The 20,061-nt window shown below is 34.5% G+C and overlaps 1 protein-coding gene across 1 annotated transcript in view; it reads left to right on the top strand.

Moving 5' to 3' along the window:
• The window catches only part of CSMD3 (CUB and Sushi multiple domains 3), a 1,747,434-nt gene that overhangs the window by 642,210 nt on the left and 1,085,163 nt on the right, over positions 1-20,061 (top strand). Inside the window, 1 exon segment of the mRNA XM_053715303.1 lies at positions 5,307-5,431. Coding sequence (XP_053571278.1) covers positions 5,307-5,431 — 125 coding nt within the window.

Genomic DNA, 20,061 nt, shown 5'->3' with positions numbered 1-20,061 from the left:
CATTTTTGGTGAACACACTGTGTTGTTCTTGCTGATTGGTGGGTAAATTCACCTACCAATAAACAAGTGCTTTCCATGGTGCTGAACCAAAAAAATAGCTTAGATGCCTTCTTTTTCAAATAAAGAAAGCAAGAGAACGAAGAAAAATTGATAATAGGAGTAAATTAGAAAGTTGTTTAAAATTGCATGCTCTATCTGAATCACTAAAATTTTCTTTTGGTTCAGTGACCCTTTAATAACACTATCCACCACTCTCTGAGGCTGTATACTAGTGTTTTGCTGTATGTTTGTAGCAGTTTTATTATTTTAAAATAAATGTGATTTCTATTTAAATTATCCACATGGAATGGCTGTCCTTTGATTGGTACATCTTTAAAAAATGCGGAAGATACTAAGATCTGGGTTCACATATCAGAAGAATGCGAGTGATGTCCATCTAGGACAGGATATTTTACACGATTGTTTGCATTTCTTTTCTCATGAGGTGATTGCTCACCTACTACAGCGGATAAATTACCCTCTGAGAAATCTTCTTTCATCTATTTGGCAGCTATATTGTCACTTGCATAAGATAAGAAGACATGTATTATAAATTCATCAGGGTAATAGAAAAAGTGGCGAATCAGGCTGCAATCCCTTAATCATCCATGTAAAGTAGCCATCTTTGATCAGCTTTTAAATCATTTGGATAGTACAAAGTCAGTTAAAAAATATATTTTAGTTAAAAAGATTAAATAAAATGTTTAAAATGTATATATTTAAATGTATGGTACTATGGTAAGTTTAAATGTATTACAAATTTAAAAACAATAAATGCTGCATCTGCTTCTATTTAAATCATTATATTTAATCATTTAATTATTATAAATAGAAAGTTATACATCTTATCTAAAGCAAGCCAATGGTAAAGTTTTTCTCTATCAAGTCTATAACTCTTTGATCCAAGTGTTGGTTAAGGTCATAGTCGAAACTATTACAACCCAAATATGATATCAAAATGTTTAGTCTGCTTGTGATATGGGATATACTGTGTGCTTTTTTAATAATTCAAGAGAAAAAAACAGTGTAATCTTTTATTTTTCAATTTCAGAACACCTGATTATATCTAAATGGAAAAAAATAAAGAATTTTAGAGTTTACTAAAGGTTATCTTTTATTTTCAGCTGCATATTAGTAAAATAATTAAATTACATTTTAAACTGCTTAAAAAGTCATAGTTCAATAAATGTGTTTATATCTTAGCAGAATATTCAATATAAGCAACACATTTCACTACCACATGCTTCAGAATAGTAGCAATTTAAGACCTAGAGCTTAGCGTAATTGTAAACATTACTGTTAGTAGGAACAAACATTTAGGGTTAGATTACGAGTGGAATGCAAATGTTTGCACCTGAGCAATAAGGGGTTTATCGCAAGGGTTTGTGCTTGGTCGGGCTTACCGCTGGTAACATGAGTTAAAAGTAAACTCGATTGCTTGAGCGCAATTGAGATTTACACTAAGGACTACCATGACGTCAGAGCTCTGGTTTACTGTTTTGCGGGTGTGAAAAAGAGTCACAGAGTCAAAATACATTACATAGTACATTTATATTCATAACACCATCTAATATAAATTATTTTTAAAAAAAATATTGCACACAAAAGTTATAAAGGCTCAAAGATATGAGGTTTCAGGTGCTAGAAAAAAAGGCAGGAAAAGGGCTTTAACATTGAGATACATACATATACATGCCTAAAGATGTTCTGCATATATATATATATATATATATATATATATTTATGTGTTTATATATATATATATATATATATATATATATGTGTGTATTTACAGACATTTATACGAATATAAACCCTTAAATACATATGTTCACATATATGTAGACATATATAGAAGTGCATTGGAGCTCTTTACAGTTAAGTAGATGAAAACACGTGAGCACATATTTATACAATATTAATTTTTAATAAAGTGTTATAGAGTATATTTAGTGTAAATATTTCACATTCCAATGTTCTGCACATTGCATTGTATTTCTAAATAGATAATCCTATATATAAATGTACAGTATATATCTATACATTTTATATATATATATATATATATATATATATATATATATATATATATATATACTTATACTGTATATATGTTTTATATATATATATATATATATTTATATATATATATTTATATATATGTATGTATGTATAGATTTTTATATCAAAATATATCAATATATATCAAAATACCAACAGATATATGTAGAAATATGTATGAATAAATAGAACATATTCTGTTATGTGCAGAACATTGGAATGTGAAATATTCATATTTTCATGTTGGGTTAGCGCAAATGAGAATATGTGATTGAGTTTGCGTGAGAGTGGGGTGTTAGTTTTTTTCCATTTTTTTCTCAATTTACTTCTATGGGGAGATGAATGCGTGCGCAATATTCTAAATTCGACTTTTTGTGCTTGTTGAGTTACCGCAAATGCAAAAACAGTTTACAAGTGCAACCTGATGAGCGCAAAAAGCTTACTACTAGCGCAATTAAAATTCAAGAGGAGGTATTAATTTGCAATCCATTTGTTATCTGGCCCTTACATGAGAATTTATCTTTTTTTTTTTATTTATTTTTTTACTAGCAGTAGAATGGTCTGAATAACTGTTTTCTGAATTACAGTTTAATTAAAGTTCATTATTAGTTAACATCTAGCCATAAAGTCATCTGTATTTTACAGGTAGGTTTCAATGGGCATAGTGCTTTGTGACTAGACAACTCGTTATACTTCTCCAAACAAGTTGGCTGATTTTCTGACAAAGCTGACTTGAACCAACATAGGGTTCATTTCCATTGAGCTGTAATTTGGTTTGCACAAAGTTGCAAACCCATAAATATGCTGTCGGAAGCAATTTTGTGTATCAACTGCTTCCGATGGTATATTGTACCACAATATCGGCAGACAAATAATTTTGAGTCCCATTAGAAAGTATTAGAAGAAGTTAAGTGCTTATTTATATCCAGTTTCCAATGAAAGAACAAATTGTTAATACACTGTTGGCGGCTGTTGATACATTTTTAAAAAAATTACTACCAGCTCAACTAGGTATAAAAGGGGAAAAATTAACTTTTTGAGTCCTAGTTCCCATTGAAATTTTAAAACTTGCAAATAATCCAAGTGTTTCAATGTAGACAAATTGTTATTATGGAAATCTCAATACGTATTTACTTATAAAAAATGTATGGAACCACATATCTACAAAATTCAAACTAGGCCAATGCATAGGTCAGCAATATATATTACATATATTTGCTTATAGTTTAAAAATGTTTATTATAAATAGATGTATCTTTGTTTTTGTTTCTCTTTAGAGTTGATCACAGTTAAGGAGTGCAGACTTTAAATGTAAATTGTATAGTGTAAGGTCGGGTTACTATGCAACATACTTGTTTTGGTGAGGTTTTTTTTAGAAAACTGGCATCAGATGGAAACGTTAATACACCGTTAACTTACACCTACTTGAAAGGAGTAACTGTACACATTGTGTAAAATATTTCAATTGAAACCTGGTGTTGAAATGGAGACATAAACTACTTTTAGCTGTTGGCAGCTGGTTGCTTACGGCACCATTTTTTTTACGGATCGATGGAAACGAGCCCTTAAGCTGTGCTAGTTAGTTGTCAAGAAAAGCTGAGTTGCATTTTGAGTATTCCTAATGACCTAAATAAAGACTGCATAAAGCATATTCTTACACTTTTGTGAATAAGCCCAAAGTATATTTCTTAATTAATTGCATTTAATTACCATATTTATATTTTAAAAAAATTATAACACACTCATAATACTAAAACAGTACAGAAAAATAAATATGTTGATTAATAAAAGGTTTAAACTCTAGAATTCATAGTAGCAATAAGGCCCTCCTATAAATTATAAGTGCAGCTAAAAATAAAAAAAAGTATGGAATAAACTGTACTTACTTCAATTTTAATATTGGGCTCCATGTACTAAGCAGTGTAAGCTGCTTCGGGGGCCACGCAGGTCAAGTTTACACAGGTAAGCCTCTTTCCCTCTATGTAAGAAGCAGAGGTCAATACAATGCTCCTTCTTATACTCCCTGCCACATCTGAGATGGCAGAGAGAAAGCACCCCAAACTCTTTCACTCAGGGTGATTGACAGGGCCTGCTCTTGTGCGATTGGTTGCGAAAGGGAAGAGTGTGTAATGATACATATGTGCAGTTGTCAAGCAGGGTCTGTTGCCCGTATGCCAAGTTGTCCGCGCGCAATTTAATACATGTGGCCCATTATCTATTTTATGCAATAAATAGGTTTAACATTTAAAAATGAATGTATTGAAAACAAAGACCACTGGACTCCATTTATTTAGTAGCAGATGCACTTTGGAGTCCTTTAGGTACAGGCTGACTCATGTTAAGAAGCTAAGGTTAAAAGACTGTGGGTTCCTAACCCCTTCAACACCTCATAGGTGATATAGGTAATATATTTAGATATTTTGCTTTTCATTATCTCATTCATTTGCTTGTGGAATGCTCTCAGAACACTTATTTGACATAGGAATAATTTGTTTCCTATTATAACATAATATTTTTATGCTAGCTTCAATTAATGTTACTAATCATGATATTTTCTCTTTTCTTTTTATATTCAGAGCTACTTAAATAATGACACTGCTAATATATCTATTTATAATCAGATAAAAATGTATATTTGTATCAGCAAAGCAAAATACAATAATGAAATAAGTATTTAAAGGTGCTCATTGTGAACATGAAATCCATGTACCAATATTTTCTAGTTCTATATAAAATAAAATGTATTTATATCTCAAGGTCAATTCAAAGCATTTTGTATTTTTTTTTGTGAATGGTTTGATATAAATAATTCCCTTCATTCCTAGCTTGTTTACACAGGAATCAGTAATGTTTATATCAAAACTTAATTCAGAGGAACACAGAACCTTTATCAGAAACATCTATTCTTAGAGGGTAGCAGATTCAGGAGAAATTTGAGGAAGCATTTTTTTTACAGAAAGGGTGGTGGATTCATGGAATACACTTCCATTTGAGGTGGTAACCACAAAGACTGTAAAGGAATTAAAAAATGCCTGGAACATGCATAAGGCTATCCTAAGAAAAAAGTAAAACATGTAATATGATTAGACTTGATGGGCCTTTTTGGTTCTTATCTACCGTCAAACTCTATGTTTCTATGTTAAACTAAAATTAACATTACAATTATTGTCTCTACGCTATTCTATCTCATTATGTTTCTATTGTAGCCTTGGTGCAACAGTTCTGTATTCTTGTGATGAAGACTATGTGCTACAAGGTGAAAAAAGTATTACCTGCCAAAGGATTGCAGATGTTTTTGCAGCTTGGAGTGACCATAGACCAGTATGCAAAGGTAAGAATTAAACATATATTTAAAGAAATAAAATACAAAATAATATATATATATATATATATATGTATATATACAGTATATATGTATATATACACATACTATATATATATATATATATATATATATATACACAGTATATATATATATATATATATATATATATATATATATATAATTGAAAAATTGAAAAAGTATATTTTTGAATAAAGATTGAATGATCTCAAATGTAGAAAATATACATTTATCCATAAAGTCTGCTTCTTAATAATTTGGGTATTTTATAAAATCACTCATTAGATTGCTTTTAATTACATTTCCTTATGTAAATATTTTGTGACATTGATAAGTGTATTCCGAAAAGATTAAAATCAAGAATTAAAATTACTTTTCCTCCCCAAATTACAATTTCCTCATTTGCAATGTTATACATATTTTGTTATGTTTATATATGTTTTCTTAAATGGTTTGTTTTAAATATCTTACCTTTTTTTAATTGTATAATATAAATTGTTGGTTTTGAGCCACAACATTATTACAATCTTCATTGTTGTTGTGATATAACCTTGAAAGATAAGTTCAGTATGATTTGATTGATCTTTTACTGCATGGTTAGAAACAGATCTAAAATTCTGGTCCATCTTTAGAATAACAAAAAAACATGAGAAAGAACACAAAAATTTATCAAAATACATCATTTAAAACATGTTTGCGTACTTTGATTGTCATTGCCATAAGAATTCTGCATTTTAGAAATAAGGTGATACCATTTTATTTATGTTCTGTTTTATTTTGAATGCAGTAAACAAATCAGCCTATTTAGTTTGTAATTTTTTTATATTTAACCTCTTAAGGACATATGACGGAATTTTTCCGTCATAAAACAATTGAGCAAACTGAAAGCTGTGTCCTTAAAGGGTTAAATGCATTTCAGTCTGAGTTCCCGAAAACATTTTTATTTATTTATTTTTACTCTGTTGTTCCTATCATTTTAAGTGAAGATTAATTTGTATATTAGTTACACTTTATATATAAAAATGCTTTAAAAGATTGATTCCAAACTAGCAAGTCTTCAAAATCAAATCATGAATTCTTCCCCTGGCCTTCATCTTCCACAAAAAAAGAATTCTGAAGGTTATGTTCCATCACATATTTCTTTTACTCCTTCAAGTCTTATATATTTATGAAGTATTTTCTTTAGATTTTTTTTTTTTTAACCATACACCATTTAAGTAGCGTTCTTTTTTTAGTAGCTCACCAGGGTTGTCATAGTGCTGCTTGATAAAAAAGGAGCTTTATGAAAAATACATGACTTTTTAAAGAGAAAGTATGAAAATGTTCTGTTATAAGAACTCTGACATATATATTTTTCATAAGGGTCCTCTTTGAAAGTAGAAATATGCAACCCATAGCTCATACCTTTCTTAAGATAGGGTTTCAAGATGTTTTTGAATGATCAATTGTGAGGTCTGAGTAGTAACTTATAAAGTGCCATAACTATTTACATTTTTATGATGTTAATACTTCTTCCTACAGAACCAAACTTTTTCCCCTCTACAATTATTATCCCACTAGTTTATATTTGCTGTGGGTGTTGTTAGAATAGTGCTATCAAATGATTAAAGGGCCATAATACCCAAGGGGTCGATCCGATATAAATCGTCGCCCGCAAAAGCCGGCGACGCCAATATTTACGCTGATTTGGTATCCTATATACGGCGTAACCTAGAAGTTACGCGCGTATATTTCTGCCGTCGCCCGTAGTTTTTTGGGCCATAGGCAGGTATACCAAACCAGCGCAGTTTGGTATCCAATATGCAGCGTAAGGACTTACGTGGCGAAAATGGAGAAAACTTACTCCATTTTCACCTCGCCACAAAAAGCAGCCGTAAGAAGCCTTACGCTGACTATTGGAGCCCCGTAACTCCCTAAACTAACTAGAAAATAAACCTAACACCTAACGCATGCGCAATGTCTATCTCCCTGTCAACCGCGATCTTCTAAAATAAACCTAACACCTAACGCATGCGCAATGTCTATCTCCCTGTCAACCGCGATCTGCTAAATAAAACCTAACACCTAACGCATGCGCAATGTCTATCTACCTGTCAACCGCGATCCCCCCCCCCGAAATCCCTAATAAAGTTATTAACCCCTAAACCGCCGCTCCCGGACCCCGCCGCCATCTACATAAACTAACCCCCTACTGTGAGCCCCTAAAACCGCCGCCATCTACCTTATCTATCCCCTAATCTGACCCCTTACACCGCCGCCACCTATATAAAAATTATTAACCCCTAATCTAATCCCCCTATACCGCCGCCAGCTATATTAATATTATTAACCCCTAATGTAAGCCCCTTACACCGCCGCCATCTCTATTAAAATGATTAACCCCTAATTTAATCTACCTACCCCGCCGCCAGCTATATTATCTATATTAACCCTAAGTATATTATAGTTAATATAGGTATTACATTATATATATTAACTATATTAACCCTAATTATATTAGGGTTAATATAGTTAATATAGTTACTATAGTATTTATATTAACTATATTAACTCTATCTAACCCTAACTAAATTTATATTAAATTAATCTAATTCATTTATAAACTAAAATATTCCTATTTAAATCTAAATACTTACCTATAAAATAAACCCTAAGATAGCTAAGATATAATTAATAATTACATTGTAGCTATGTTAGGGTTAATATTTATTTTACAGGTAAATTGTTAATTATTTTAACTAGGTATAATAGATATTAAATAGTTATTAACTATTTAATATCTACCTAGTTAAAATAATTACCCAATTACCTGTAAAATAAATCCTAACCTAAGTTACAAATACACCTACACTATCAATAAATTTAATAAACTACAAACATCTATCTAAAAATACAATTAAATTAACTAAACTAAATTACAAAAAAAAACAAACACTAAATTACAAAAAATAAAAAAAGATTACAAGATTTTTAAGCTAATTACACCTATTCTAAGCCCCCTAATAAAATAATAAACCCCCAAAATAAAAAAAATTCCCTGCCCTATTCTAAATTAAACAAATTTCAAAGCTCTTTACCTTACCAGCCCTTAAAAGGGCCTTTTGTGGGGCATGCCCCAAAGAATTCAGCTCTTTTGCATACAACAAATACAATCCCCCCCCCCATTACAACCCACCACCCACATACCCCTATTCTAAAACCACCCAAACCCCCCTTAAAAAAGCCTAACACTACCCCCCTGAAGATCTCCCTACCTTGTCTTCACAACACCGGGCCGAACTCCTGATCCGATCCGGGCGATGTCTTCCTCCAAGCGGCAAAGAAAAATTCTTCCTCCGGCGATGTCTTCCTCCAAGCGGCAAAGAAGAATTCTTCTTCCGGCGACGTCTTCCTCCAAGCGGCAGCAAAGTCTTCATTCTTCCGGCGGCATCTTCAATCTTCTTTCTTCGCTCCGCCGCCGCGGAGCATCCATCCCGGCCGACTGCTGTACTACGAATGAGGTACCTTTAAATGACGTCATCCAAGATGGCGTCCGCCGAATTCCGATTGGCTGATAGGATTCTATCAGCCAATCGGAATTAAGTTAGAAAAATCTGATTGGCTGATTGAATCAGCCAATCAGATTCAAGTTCAATCCGATTGGCTGATCCAATCAGCCAATCAGATTGAGCTCGCATTCTATTGGCTGTTCCGATCAGCCAATAGAATGCGAGCTCAATCTGATTGGCTGATTGGATCAGCCAATCGGATTGAACTTGAATCTGATTGGCTGATTCAATCAGCCAATCAGATTTTTCTAACTTAATTCCGATTGGCTGATAGAATCCTATCAGCCAATCGGAATTCGGCGGACGCCATCTTGGATGACGTCATTTAAAGGTACCTCATTCGTAGTACAGCAGTCGGCCGGGATGGATGCTCCGCGGCGGCGGAGCGAAGAAAGAAGATTGAAGATGCCGCCGGAAGAATGAAGACTTTGCTGCCGCTTGGAGGAAGACGTCGCCGGAGGAAGAATTCTTCTTTGCCGCTTGGAGGAAGACATCGCCGGAGGAAGAATTATTCTTTGCCGCTTGGAGGAAGGCATCGCCCGGATCGGATCAGGAGTTCGGGCCGGTGTGGTGAAGACAAGGTAGGGAGATCTTCAGGGGGGTAGTGTTAGGCTTTTTTAAGGGGGGTTTGGGTGGTTTTAGAATAGGGGTATGTGGGTGGTGGGTTGTAATTGGGGGGGGATTGTATTTGTTGTATGCAAAAGAGCTGAATTCTTTGGGGCATGCCCCACAAAAGGCCCTTTTAAGGGCTGGTAAGGTAAAGAGCTTTGAAATTTGTTTAATTTAGAATAGGGCAGGGAATTTTTTTTATTTTGGGGGTTTATTATTTTATTAGGGGGCTTAGAATAGGTGTAATTAGCTTAAAAATCTTGTAATCTTTTTTTTATTTTTTGTAATTTAGTGTTTGTTTGTTTTTGTAATTTAGTTTAGTTAATTTAATTGTATTTTTAGATAGATGTTTGTAGTTTATTAAATTTATTGATAGTGTAGGTGTATTTATAACTTAGGTTAGGATTTATTTTACAGGTAATTGGGTAATTATTTTAACTAGGTAGATATTAAATAGTTAATAACTATTTAATATCTATTATACCTAGTTAAAATAATTAACAATTTACCTGTAAAATAAATATTAACCCTAACATAGCTACAATGTAATTATTAATTATATTGTAGCTATCTTAGGCCTAGATTTGGAGTTCGGCGGTAGCCGTCAAAACCAGCGTTAGAGGCTCCTAACGCTGGTTTTGGCCGCCCGCTGGTATTTGGAGTCGGTGATTAAAGGGTCTAACGCTCACTTTTCAGCCGCGACTTTTCCATACCGCAGATCCCCCTACGCCATTTGCGTAGCCTATCTTTTCAATGGGATCTTTCTAATGCCGGTATTTAGAGTCGTTTCTGAAGTGAGCGTTAGAGCTCTAACGACAAGATTCCAGCCGCCTGAAAATAGCAGGAGTTAAGAGCTTTCTGGGCTAACGCCGGTTCATAAAGCTCTTAACTACTGTACCCTAAAGTACACTAACACCCATAAACTACCTATGTACCCCTAAACCGAGCCCCCCCCCACATCGCCGCCACTCGATTAAAATTTTTAACCCCTAATCTGCCGACCGCCACCTACGTTATATTTATGTACCCATAATCTGCTGCCCCTAACCCCGCCGACCCCTGTATTATATTTATTAACCCCTAACCTGCCCCCCACAACATCGCCGCCAGCTACTTAAAATAATTAACCCCTAATCTTCCGACCGCAAAGCGCCGCCACCTACGTTATCCCTATGTACCCCTAATCTGCTACCCCTAACACCGCCGACCCCTATATTATATTTATTAACCCCTAATCTGCCCCCCACAACGTCGCCGACACCTGCCTACACTTATTAACTCCTAATCTGCCGAGCGGACCTGAGCGCTACTATAATAAAGTTATTAACCCCTAACCCGCCTCACTAACCCTATCATAAATAGTATTAACCCCTAATCTGCCCTCCCTAACATCGCCAACACCTAACTTCAATTATTAACCCCTAATCTGCCGACCGGAGCTCACCGCTATTCTAATAAATGGATTAACCCCTAAAGCTAAGTCTAACCCTAACACTAACACCCCCCTAAGTTAAATATAATTTACATCTAACGAAATAAATTAACTCTTATTAAATAAATGATTCCTATTTAAAGCTAAATACTTACCTGTAAAATAAATCCTAATATAGCTACAATATAAATTATAATTATATTATAGCTATTTTAGGATTAATATTTATTTTACAGGCAACTTTGTAATTATTTTAACCAGGTACAATAGCTATTAAATAGTTAAGAACTATTTAATAGTTACCTAGTTAAAATAATAACAAATTTACCTGTAAAATAAATCCTAACCTAAGATATAATTAAACCTAACACTACCCTATCAATAAAATAATTAAATAAACTACCTACAATTACCTACAATTAACCTAACACTACACTATCAATAAATTAATTAAACACAATTCCTACAAATAAATACAATTAAATAAACTAGCTAAAGTACAAAAAATAAAAAAGAACTAAGTTACAGAAAATAAAAAAATATTTACAAACATAAGAAAAATATTACAACAATTTTAAACTAATTACACCTACTCTAAGCCCCCTAATAAAATAACAAAGCCCCCCAAAATAAAAAATTCCCTACCCTATTCTAAATTAAAAAAGTTACAAGCTCTTTTACCTTACCAGCCCTGAACAGGGCCCTTTGCGGGGCATGCCCCAAGAAGTTCAGCTCTTTTGCCTGAAAAAAAAAACATACAATACCCCCCCCCAACATTACAACCCACCACCCACATACCCCTAATCTAACCCAAACCCCCCTTAAATAAACCTAACACTAATCCCCTGAAGATCTTCCTACCTTGTCTTCACCATCCAGGTATCACCGATCCGTCCTGGCTCCAAGATCTTCATCCAACCCAAGCGGGGGTTGGCGATCCATAATCCGGTGCTGAAGAGGTCCAGAAGAGGCTCCAAAGTCTTCCTCCTATCCGGCAAGAAGAGGACATCCGGACCGGCAAACATCTTCTCCAAGCGGCATCTTCGATCTTCTTCCATCCGGAGCGAAGCGGCAGGATCCTGAAGACCTCCAGCGCGGAACATCCATCCGGACCGACGACTGAACGACGAATGACTGTTCCTTTAAGGGACGTCATCCAAGATGGCGTCCCTCGAATTCCGATTGGCTGATAGGATTCTATCAGCCAATCGGAATTAAGGTAGGAATTTTCTGATTGGCTGATGGAATCAGCCAATCAGAATCTAGTTCAATCCGATTGGCCGATCCAATCAGCCAATCAGATTGAGCTCGCATTCTATTGGCTGATCGGAACAGCCAATAGAATGCAAGCTCAATCTGATTGGCTGATTGGATCAGCCAATCGGATTGAACTTGATTCTGATTGGCTGATTCCATCAGCCAATCAGAAAATTCCTACCTTAATTCCGATTGGCTGATAGAATCCTATCAGCCAATCGGAATTCGAGGGACGCCATCTTGGATGACGTCCCTTAAAGGAACAGTCATTCGTCGTTCAGTCGTCGGTCCGGATGGATGTTCCGCGCTGGATATTTTCAGGATCCTGCCGCTTCGCTCCGGATGGAAGAAGATCGAAGATGCCGCTTGGAGAAGATGTTTGCCGGTCCGGATGTCCTCTTCTTGCCGGATAGGAGGAAGACTTTGGAGCCTCTTCTGGACCTCTTCAGCACCGGATTATGGATCGCCAACCCCCGCTTGGGTTGGATGAAGATCTTGGAGCCAGGACGGATCGGTGATACCTGGATGGTGAAGACAAGGTAGGAAGATCTTCAGGGGATTAGTGTTAGGTTTATTTAAGGGGGGTTTGGGTTAGATTAGGGGTATGTGGGTGGTGGGTTGTAATGTTGGGGGGGGGTATTGTATGTTTTTTTTTACAGGCAAAAGAGCTGAACTTCTTGGGGCATGCCCCGCAAAGGGCCCTGTTCAGGGCTGGTAAGGTAAAAGAGCTTGTAACTTTTTTAATTTAGAATAGGGTAGGGAATTTTTTATTTTGGGGGACTTTGTTATTTTATTAGGGGGCTTAGAGTAGGTGTAATTAGTTTAAAACTGTTGTAATATTTTTCTTATGTTTGTAAATATTTTTTTATTTTCTGTAACTTAGTTCTTTTTTATTTTTTGTACTTTAGCTAGTTTATTTAATTGTATTTATTTGTAGGAATTGTGTTTAATTAATTTATTGATAGTGTAGTGTTAGGTTAATTGTAGGTAATTGTAGGTAGTTTATTTAATTATTTTATTGATAGGGTAGTGTTAGGTTTAATTATATCTTAGGTTAGGATTTATTTTACAGGTAAATTTGTTATTATTTTAACTAGGTAACTATTAAATAGTTCTTAACTATTTAATAGCTATTGTACCTGGTTAAAATAATTACAAAGTTGCCTGTAAAATAAATATTAATCCTAAAATAGCTATAATATAATTATAATTTATATTGTAGCTATATTAGGATTTATTTTACAGGTAAGTATTTAGCTTTAAATAGGAATCATTTATTTAATAAGAGTTAATTTATTTCGTTAGATGTAAATTATATTTAACTTAGGGGGCTGTTAGTGTTAGGGTTAGACTTAGCTTTAGGGGTTAATCCATTTATTAGAATAGCGGTGAGCTCCGATCGGAAGATTAGGGGTTAATAATTGAAGTTAGGTGTCGGCGATGTTAGGGAGGGCAGATTAGGGGTTAATACTATTTATGATAGGGTTAGTGAGGCGGATTAGGGGTTAATAACTTTATTACAGTAGCGCTCAGGTCCGCTCGGCAGATTAGGGGTTAATAAGTGTAGGCAGGTGTCGGCGACGTTGAGGGGGGCAGATTAGGGGTTAATAAATATAATATAGGGGTCGGCGATGTTAGGGCAGCAGATTAGGGGTACATAGGGATAACGTAGGTTGCGGCGGTTTACGGAGCGGCAGATTAGGGGTTAAAAAAAATATGCAGGGGTCAGCGATAGCGGGGTCGGCAGATTAGGGGTTAATAAGTGTAAGGTTAGGGGTGTTTAGACTCGGGGTACATGTTAGAGTGTTAGGTGCAGACGTAGGAAGTGTTTCCCCATAGGAAACAATGGGGCTGCGTTAGGAGCTGAACGCTGCTTTTTTGCAGGTGTTAGGTTTTTTTTCAGCTCAAACAGCCCCATTGTTTCCTATGGGAGAATCGTGCACGAGCACGTTTTTGAGGCCGGCCGCGTCCGTAAGCAACTCTGGTATCGAGAGTTGCATTTGCGGTAAAAATGCTCTACGCTCCTTTTTTGGAGCCTAACGCAGCATTTGATTAAACTCTCGATACCAGAGTTAATTTTATGGTGCGGCCAGAAAAAAGCCCGCGGAGCGTTAACAGCCCTTTTACCGCCGAACTCCAAATCTAGGCCTTAGGGTTTATTTTATAGGTAAGTATTTAGATTTAAATAGGAATATTTTAGTTTATAATATGAATTAGATTAATTTAATATAAATTTAGTTAGGGATGTTAGGGTTAGATAGAGTTAATATAGTTAATATAAATACTATAGTAACTATATTAACCCTAATATAATTAGGGTTAATATAGTTAATATATATAATGTAATAACTATATTAACTATAATATACTTAGGGTTAATATAGATAATATAGCTGGCGGCGGGGTAGGTAGATTAAATTAGGGGTTAATCATTTTAATAGAGATGGCGGCGGTGTAAGGGGCTTACATTAGGGGTTAATAATTTTAATATAGATGGCGGCGGTGTTAGGGGCTCACTTTAGGGGGTTATAGATATAATATAGCTGGCGGCGGGGTACGGGAGCGGCGGTTTAGGGGTTAATAACTTTATTAGGTTGCGGCGGGGTACGGGAGCGGCGGTTTAGGGGTTAATAGCTTTTTTATTGTTAGGCTAGTGAGGGGGGATAGCGGATAGAGGGTTAGACGTGTCGGGCTATGTTAGGGAGGCGTGTTAGACAGTGCGGGCTATGTTAGGGAGGCGTGTTAGACAGTGCGGGTGTTTTAGACTTTAGTCAGGTTTTATAGGCGCCGGCAGTTTCTAACGTGGCGCAAGTCACTGGCGACGCCAGAAATTTGTACTTGCGCAGATTTCTGGACATCGCTGGTTTGTCAGACTTATGGTACGTTAGCATCTGACGGCGCCATATATGGGATAGCTCGAGTTGCAAGCTGAAACTGCGGGCGACGCCGGTTCCCTCGCTTGCGCCGCAAACTGCGATCTATATCGGATCGCGCCCCAGATGTTTAAACACTTGAAAGTGATGCAGCATAGCTGTAAAAAGCTGATTAGAAAATATCACCTGAACATCTCTATGTAAAAAAGAAAGATATTTTACCTCAAAAGTTCCTCAGTAGCCACCTCCCATTGTAAAGGATTTCTAAGCAGCATTTTAGTGTGTTTGTCCTGGGACATCTGAAGGGACTAGCATCGTGCACTCTCATATTATTTCACCAATCAGGTAAAGGAAGCTTACTATGAAACCTCATGAGAGTTAAGTCAAATCTCATGAGATCACAGTAAGAGTTCATGACCTCAGCACTGCTGATGCTGATTGGCTGCTGTTCATTTCTTCATTTTTTTTATTTTTTTTACCTGCAGCTGGGAGCAGCTGAGTATAACTTTTTACACAGAATTTACTCTGCTGAGCTGAGGAGATTGTGAGGTAAAATATCTTCCTTTTTTACATAGAGATGCTCATGTGATATTTTCCTGTTAGCTTTTTACAGTTATACTGCATCAGTTTCAAGTGATTTAGCATATGAGTATTATGTCCCTTTAAACAACCTAGGGATTGTGGGTCTAGATCCTGCTCACTTGTCCATTTTGCTAGATTATATGTTACCACTTATTTTAGTTATCACTTAAGAAATTAAAATGTTTTAACCATTCATATTACCATTGGTGTGGAAAAACAAAATCAGCAATGCTTGATTTTAATCATGGAAAGTGACAATTTGAATATAGGACATTGTTATATATTACTTTAAACTCTGTTTACAAAGGGTAAAATATGAAGGGAGTTGGTTTTATATGATTGAAAATTTGACCATTTAATATATACAGAGTAGACGTTATATAGTTCTCTGGGACCAAATGAGTGTTTAGATGGAATATTATATTAAGAATAAAATTACAGAAGACCACAATGGACCTAGAAAGTACATGTTGCTTAATTAGACAGGAGTTGATATTTTCCAATGATACATAAAATCAGTGAAATAAAGCTATTTTTTAGTCTGTGTCCTTATCAACTCTTACTATCTGAATATATTTTTTATTTATTTTTTCATTTTCTCTCAGGATGCTCTTTTTATAAACACTCTGCATTTTCTGTTTTTCAAAAGGTGTTTCACAAAATATTGTTATACAAAAATAAACACTTCTGATAAGTAAGATAACAAAATAAACGTTGATAATAGAAATAATATAAATCAGTATATTAAATGTCACTCTTTTAATATGTATTCAGATATTTTTAAACCAAGTTATAATGTAATTAGCTAAAAAGCAGGAATCATTTATCAATAACAGTGTACTTTTGTATTAACATATTTTTATGTAATCATTAAATCATTATAATATAATGCTTAACTTAAATTGTTTACGTTATTTGCACGATACAGAATTTACACATTAAAAAAAATATAACATATACATTGAAGACATATTTTCTATAATAAAGTGTAAAATATATTCTGGTTGGTTTTGATTGTTTCAAAAGTGATTTTCTCTATTTTGTCAAGAACAATGATTAATTTCTGAGAAGTATAACCAATCTTACCTTTTGGAGTAATGCATTATTTCGACTGTCAAAAGTTGCAGATAAGATATTGATATTCTGAAGATGAATGTGTCACTACTTAAGTATGTTAGACAAAAATGGTTGCTAAAATCACTTATTTTATTTTACTTGTAGTCTTCTCCAAAACATACTGTGTCTTTAATCTCATCTTTTTTGTTAAGTAAAGATTTTTTCTTATTTTATAGTTTATGCTTTAGCTTAGTTGTGTGTATCAAATTGAGTGCTGACTATTAAGTGTGTTGTTTAATAATTTTGTGTGATTTCTCCTATTGGGCTTTAAATCCAGGATCCTGAGTTTCATATTGCAAATGTTGTTTTACAAGTGGCTTGGAATTTGTACCCACTTCAGTGTGAGAGTGTAGTCCACTTCTGTTTTTTATGTGTGTAGAGTGTATGTAGAATAAATATATACTTTTATATATGCCTATAAAATTAAAATCCATATTTTTTACTAGTTATAAGGATGGATTAAAATTACAACATGTTAATCTTATGCATGTAAATTAATGCATCCCTTACACACTGTAAACGTTTTTTTTCCCCTAAACAACCATAAGAGGTGTAAAACATTCATTGTATATGTCAGTTTCAGTTGGATTCCGAGTTTTGAATAAGCCCCAGTGTTTATTAAAAATATTACAGAGACAAAAGTGAATTCTTACTAGGTTTTATGCACAAAAATAAAAATAAAAAATGAAACATTTGCTAAAAATAAGTACATAAAAATATGAATTGATATGAAAACATATTTGTATTCAGAATATATGTAGAATACAGGAAATTTTGGTACACTTAACAGTAAAGTGAACATAATCACCAGATTGATTGTCAATCATTGCCAATCAAAGTTTATTGTTTTGTTTAGTTTTTTCCTCATACACTAACTTAATGTGGCTCAGAGATTACCACATATCTGAAGTTTAAAACTAAATAAAACCATGAGCAGCAGTTCTGTTGTGTGACATGTTAGGGATAAAGGAGATTGCAGACTTATAAAACTGTCTTTAAATGATATAATTTAAACTTCAACAGTATATTAATAAATATAAGAGTATAAACAAAATTATACATAGAATGTTTTATGTATATAAAAGACAAATAAGTATCTATTCTAAATCAAATTCCCCCCCCCCCTCAAATAAATGTTACTATAGTAAACATTATTTATTTATCTATTAATTTATTTATTTTTATAATCATTCCCATGGTTTAGCAAATCATTTGCACATTTTAGCAAAGTTTGTCCACAAATTAGCAAATTTTATGCACGTTTTAGCAAATCATGGACATTATTTAGAAAACTGTGCCCACAAATGAACAAGCCATATTATTAGTGAAAATACAGAAAAATAACAATCACACTGACTTCCTTTGTATTTCAAGATGCTGCCAGCCCCAGTTACTCCTCCACCATCAGCACAGAACTGTTTTTTAGATGGAGGTGCAATCTTTTACAAGGAGCTTGCCAAACCTCTTTCTCCCAACTCAGGTCTATGCAGAAAACTCACAGGGTTACTTGAAAAAATTGGAGATTTTTTTATTTATTTATTTGTCTTTATTGAAATTACCTAAGATATAGAGACAATACAGATAAGAAGAAATGATTTTACATTCTTACATCATAACAATATTACACTTCTTATAAATTCAGCTCTTGTTATGTAAGAGTTCTTTTGGCAAAGATGATCTAATAGACAAGTCCGTTTATCACTGTTAGAATGCCATTGTCTCAGCTGATTGGTCAGTTCTTATATCTGTTCAATTTAGCAATATAGTAACTTTAATTCCTCAACTAAAATAAACATCAATAAGTCTAAACAAAAACTTAAATAAACATAACCAAAAATTATACCTAAGTCGTTTCACTGAAGTCACCATCTGAGATATTGGAACATATAGGACGTCCAAAAAGTCTTTACTAATAATCACACCAAGATTGTTTGTGTGTAAGTTTCCCAGTATAGTACTATGTCCCTATAGATGTCCAATTTTCCTAATTTCCTGTAATAAAATCTCTCCAGGATCAAATTGGTCCCTTCCAAGGACCTCCACTCCTTTAAGCATGGAGTCCTAGGCGATTTCCGAATTCCTTGGAATTAATTGTTTTGCTGCATTAAGGAGTATTAGGAAAAGTTGTTTTTTTTTAATTTTACAAGTGATTTTGGGGTTATCATGCAGAAGTACTATAACCGGGGTCAGTGTTATCTGGGTGTTTAGGATTGAATCAATTTCCAAGGAAATTTTATTCCAAAATGGTTTAATTTCCCCACACTCCCACCAGATATGTAACATATCTCCCCTAAGTCTGCAGCCTCTCCAACATCTATCGTTAGCCGATGGAAAAAAGTGTTTTATTTTGGTTGGTGTTAAGTACCATCTTGACATTACTTTTATGTTGGTTTCTAGGGCCGTAGCTGAATGTGCTGACTTTGCTAGAGATTTAAATCTGGCTGACCAAACTTTTTTTGTATCTAGTCTACCCAAATCTTTCTCCCAACTTCCAACATACGCTGAAGGAGATGGTAATTGGCTTCTTAAAATCAGCCTGTAAAGAACCGAGATCAGTTTATTAGGTGGTTCAGCTTTTGTGCACAGAGATTAAAAGGCCGTTTGTGACCTAATAAGATCATTTTTGAGTGTAAATATAATGTGTTATTTGATGACGGCGGATCCAGGGTTTTAGAATGCCATCACTAATTAAATCTAGTTGATCTTTCGGTATCATTTTCCCATTGCAAAATAATTGGTATATAGGGATTGCTTGTTTGAAATCAGTTATGATTCTTGAGTGAATTTTTTTACCCACTGGAAATTCATCACTGTTTATCAGTGGGCATAAGAGGGAATATTTAGTTGTTATGTGAGAGTATTTGTTGAGTATCTTATCCCAATCTATCCAGGTTGTGTTAATAACTGAGGAAGGGCAAGACAGTATCTGCTTGATGTCTGGGTCTGGATTCCAGATTGCTGTCTCTAAGTGTGGTGTGCCCGATATATGATTTTCTAGTTGTACCCAACATTTGCCTGTCTCTTCACTGTATCTGTTCCACTCCACTACTCTCTGCAAGGAGATAGCCTATTTATATTGCAAAAGGTTAGGGACTTCTAGGCCACCTTCCTCTGTGGATTGGGTCAGTGTGTGTTTTGATAGTTTAGGGGGGTCTACACCTCCAAATGTAATAGTTTATTATCCGCTGTAATGATAAAATT

Source organism: Bombina bombina, chromosome 5, assembly GCF_027579735.1.
Source record: "Bombina bombina isolate aBomBom1 chromosome 5, aBomBom1.pri, whole genome shotgun sequence".
Lineage (NCBI taxonomy): Eukaryota > Metazoa > Chordata > Amphibia > Anura > Bombinatoridae > Bombina > Bombina bombina.
This window is presented reverse-complemented; position numbering and strand designations above follow the sequence as displayed.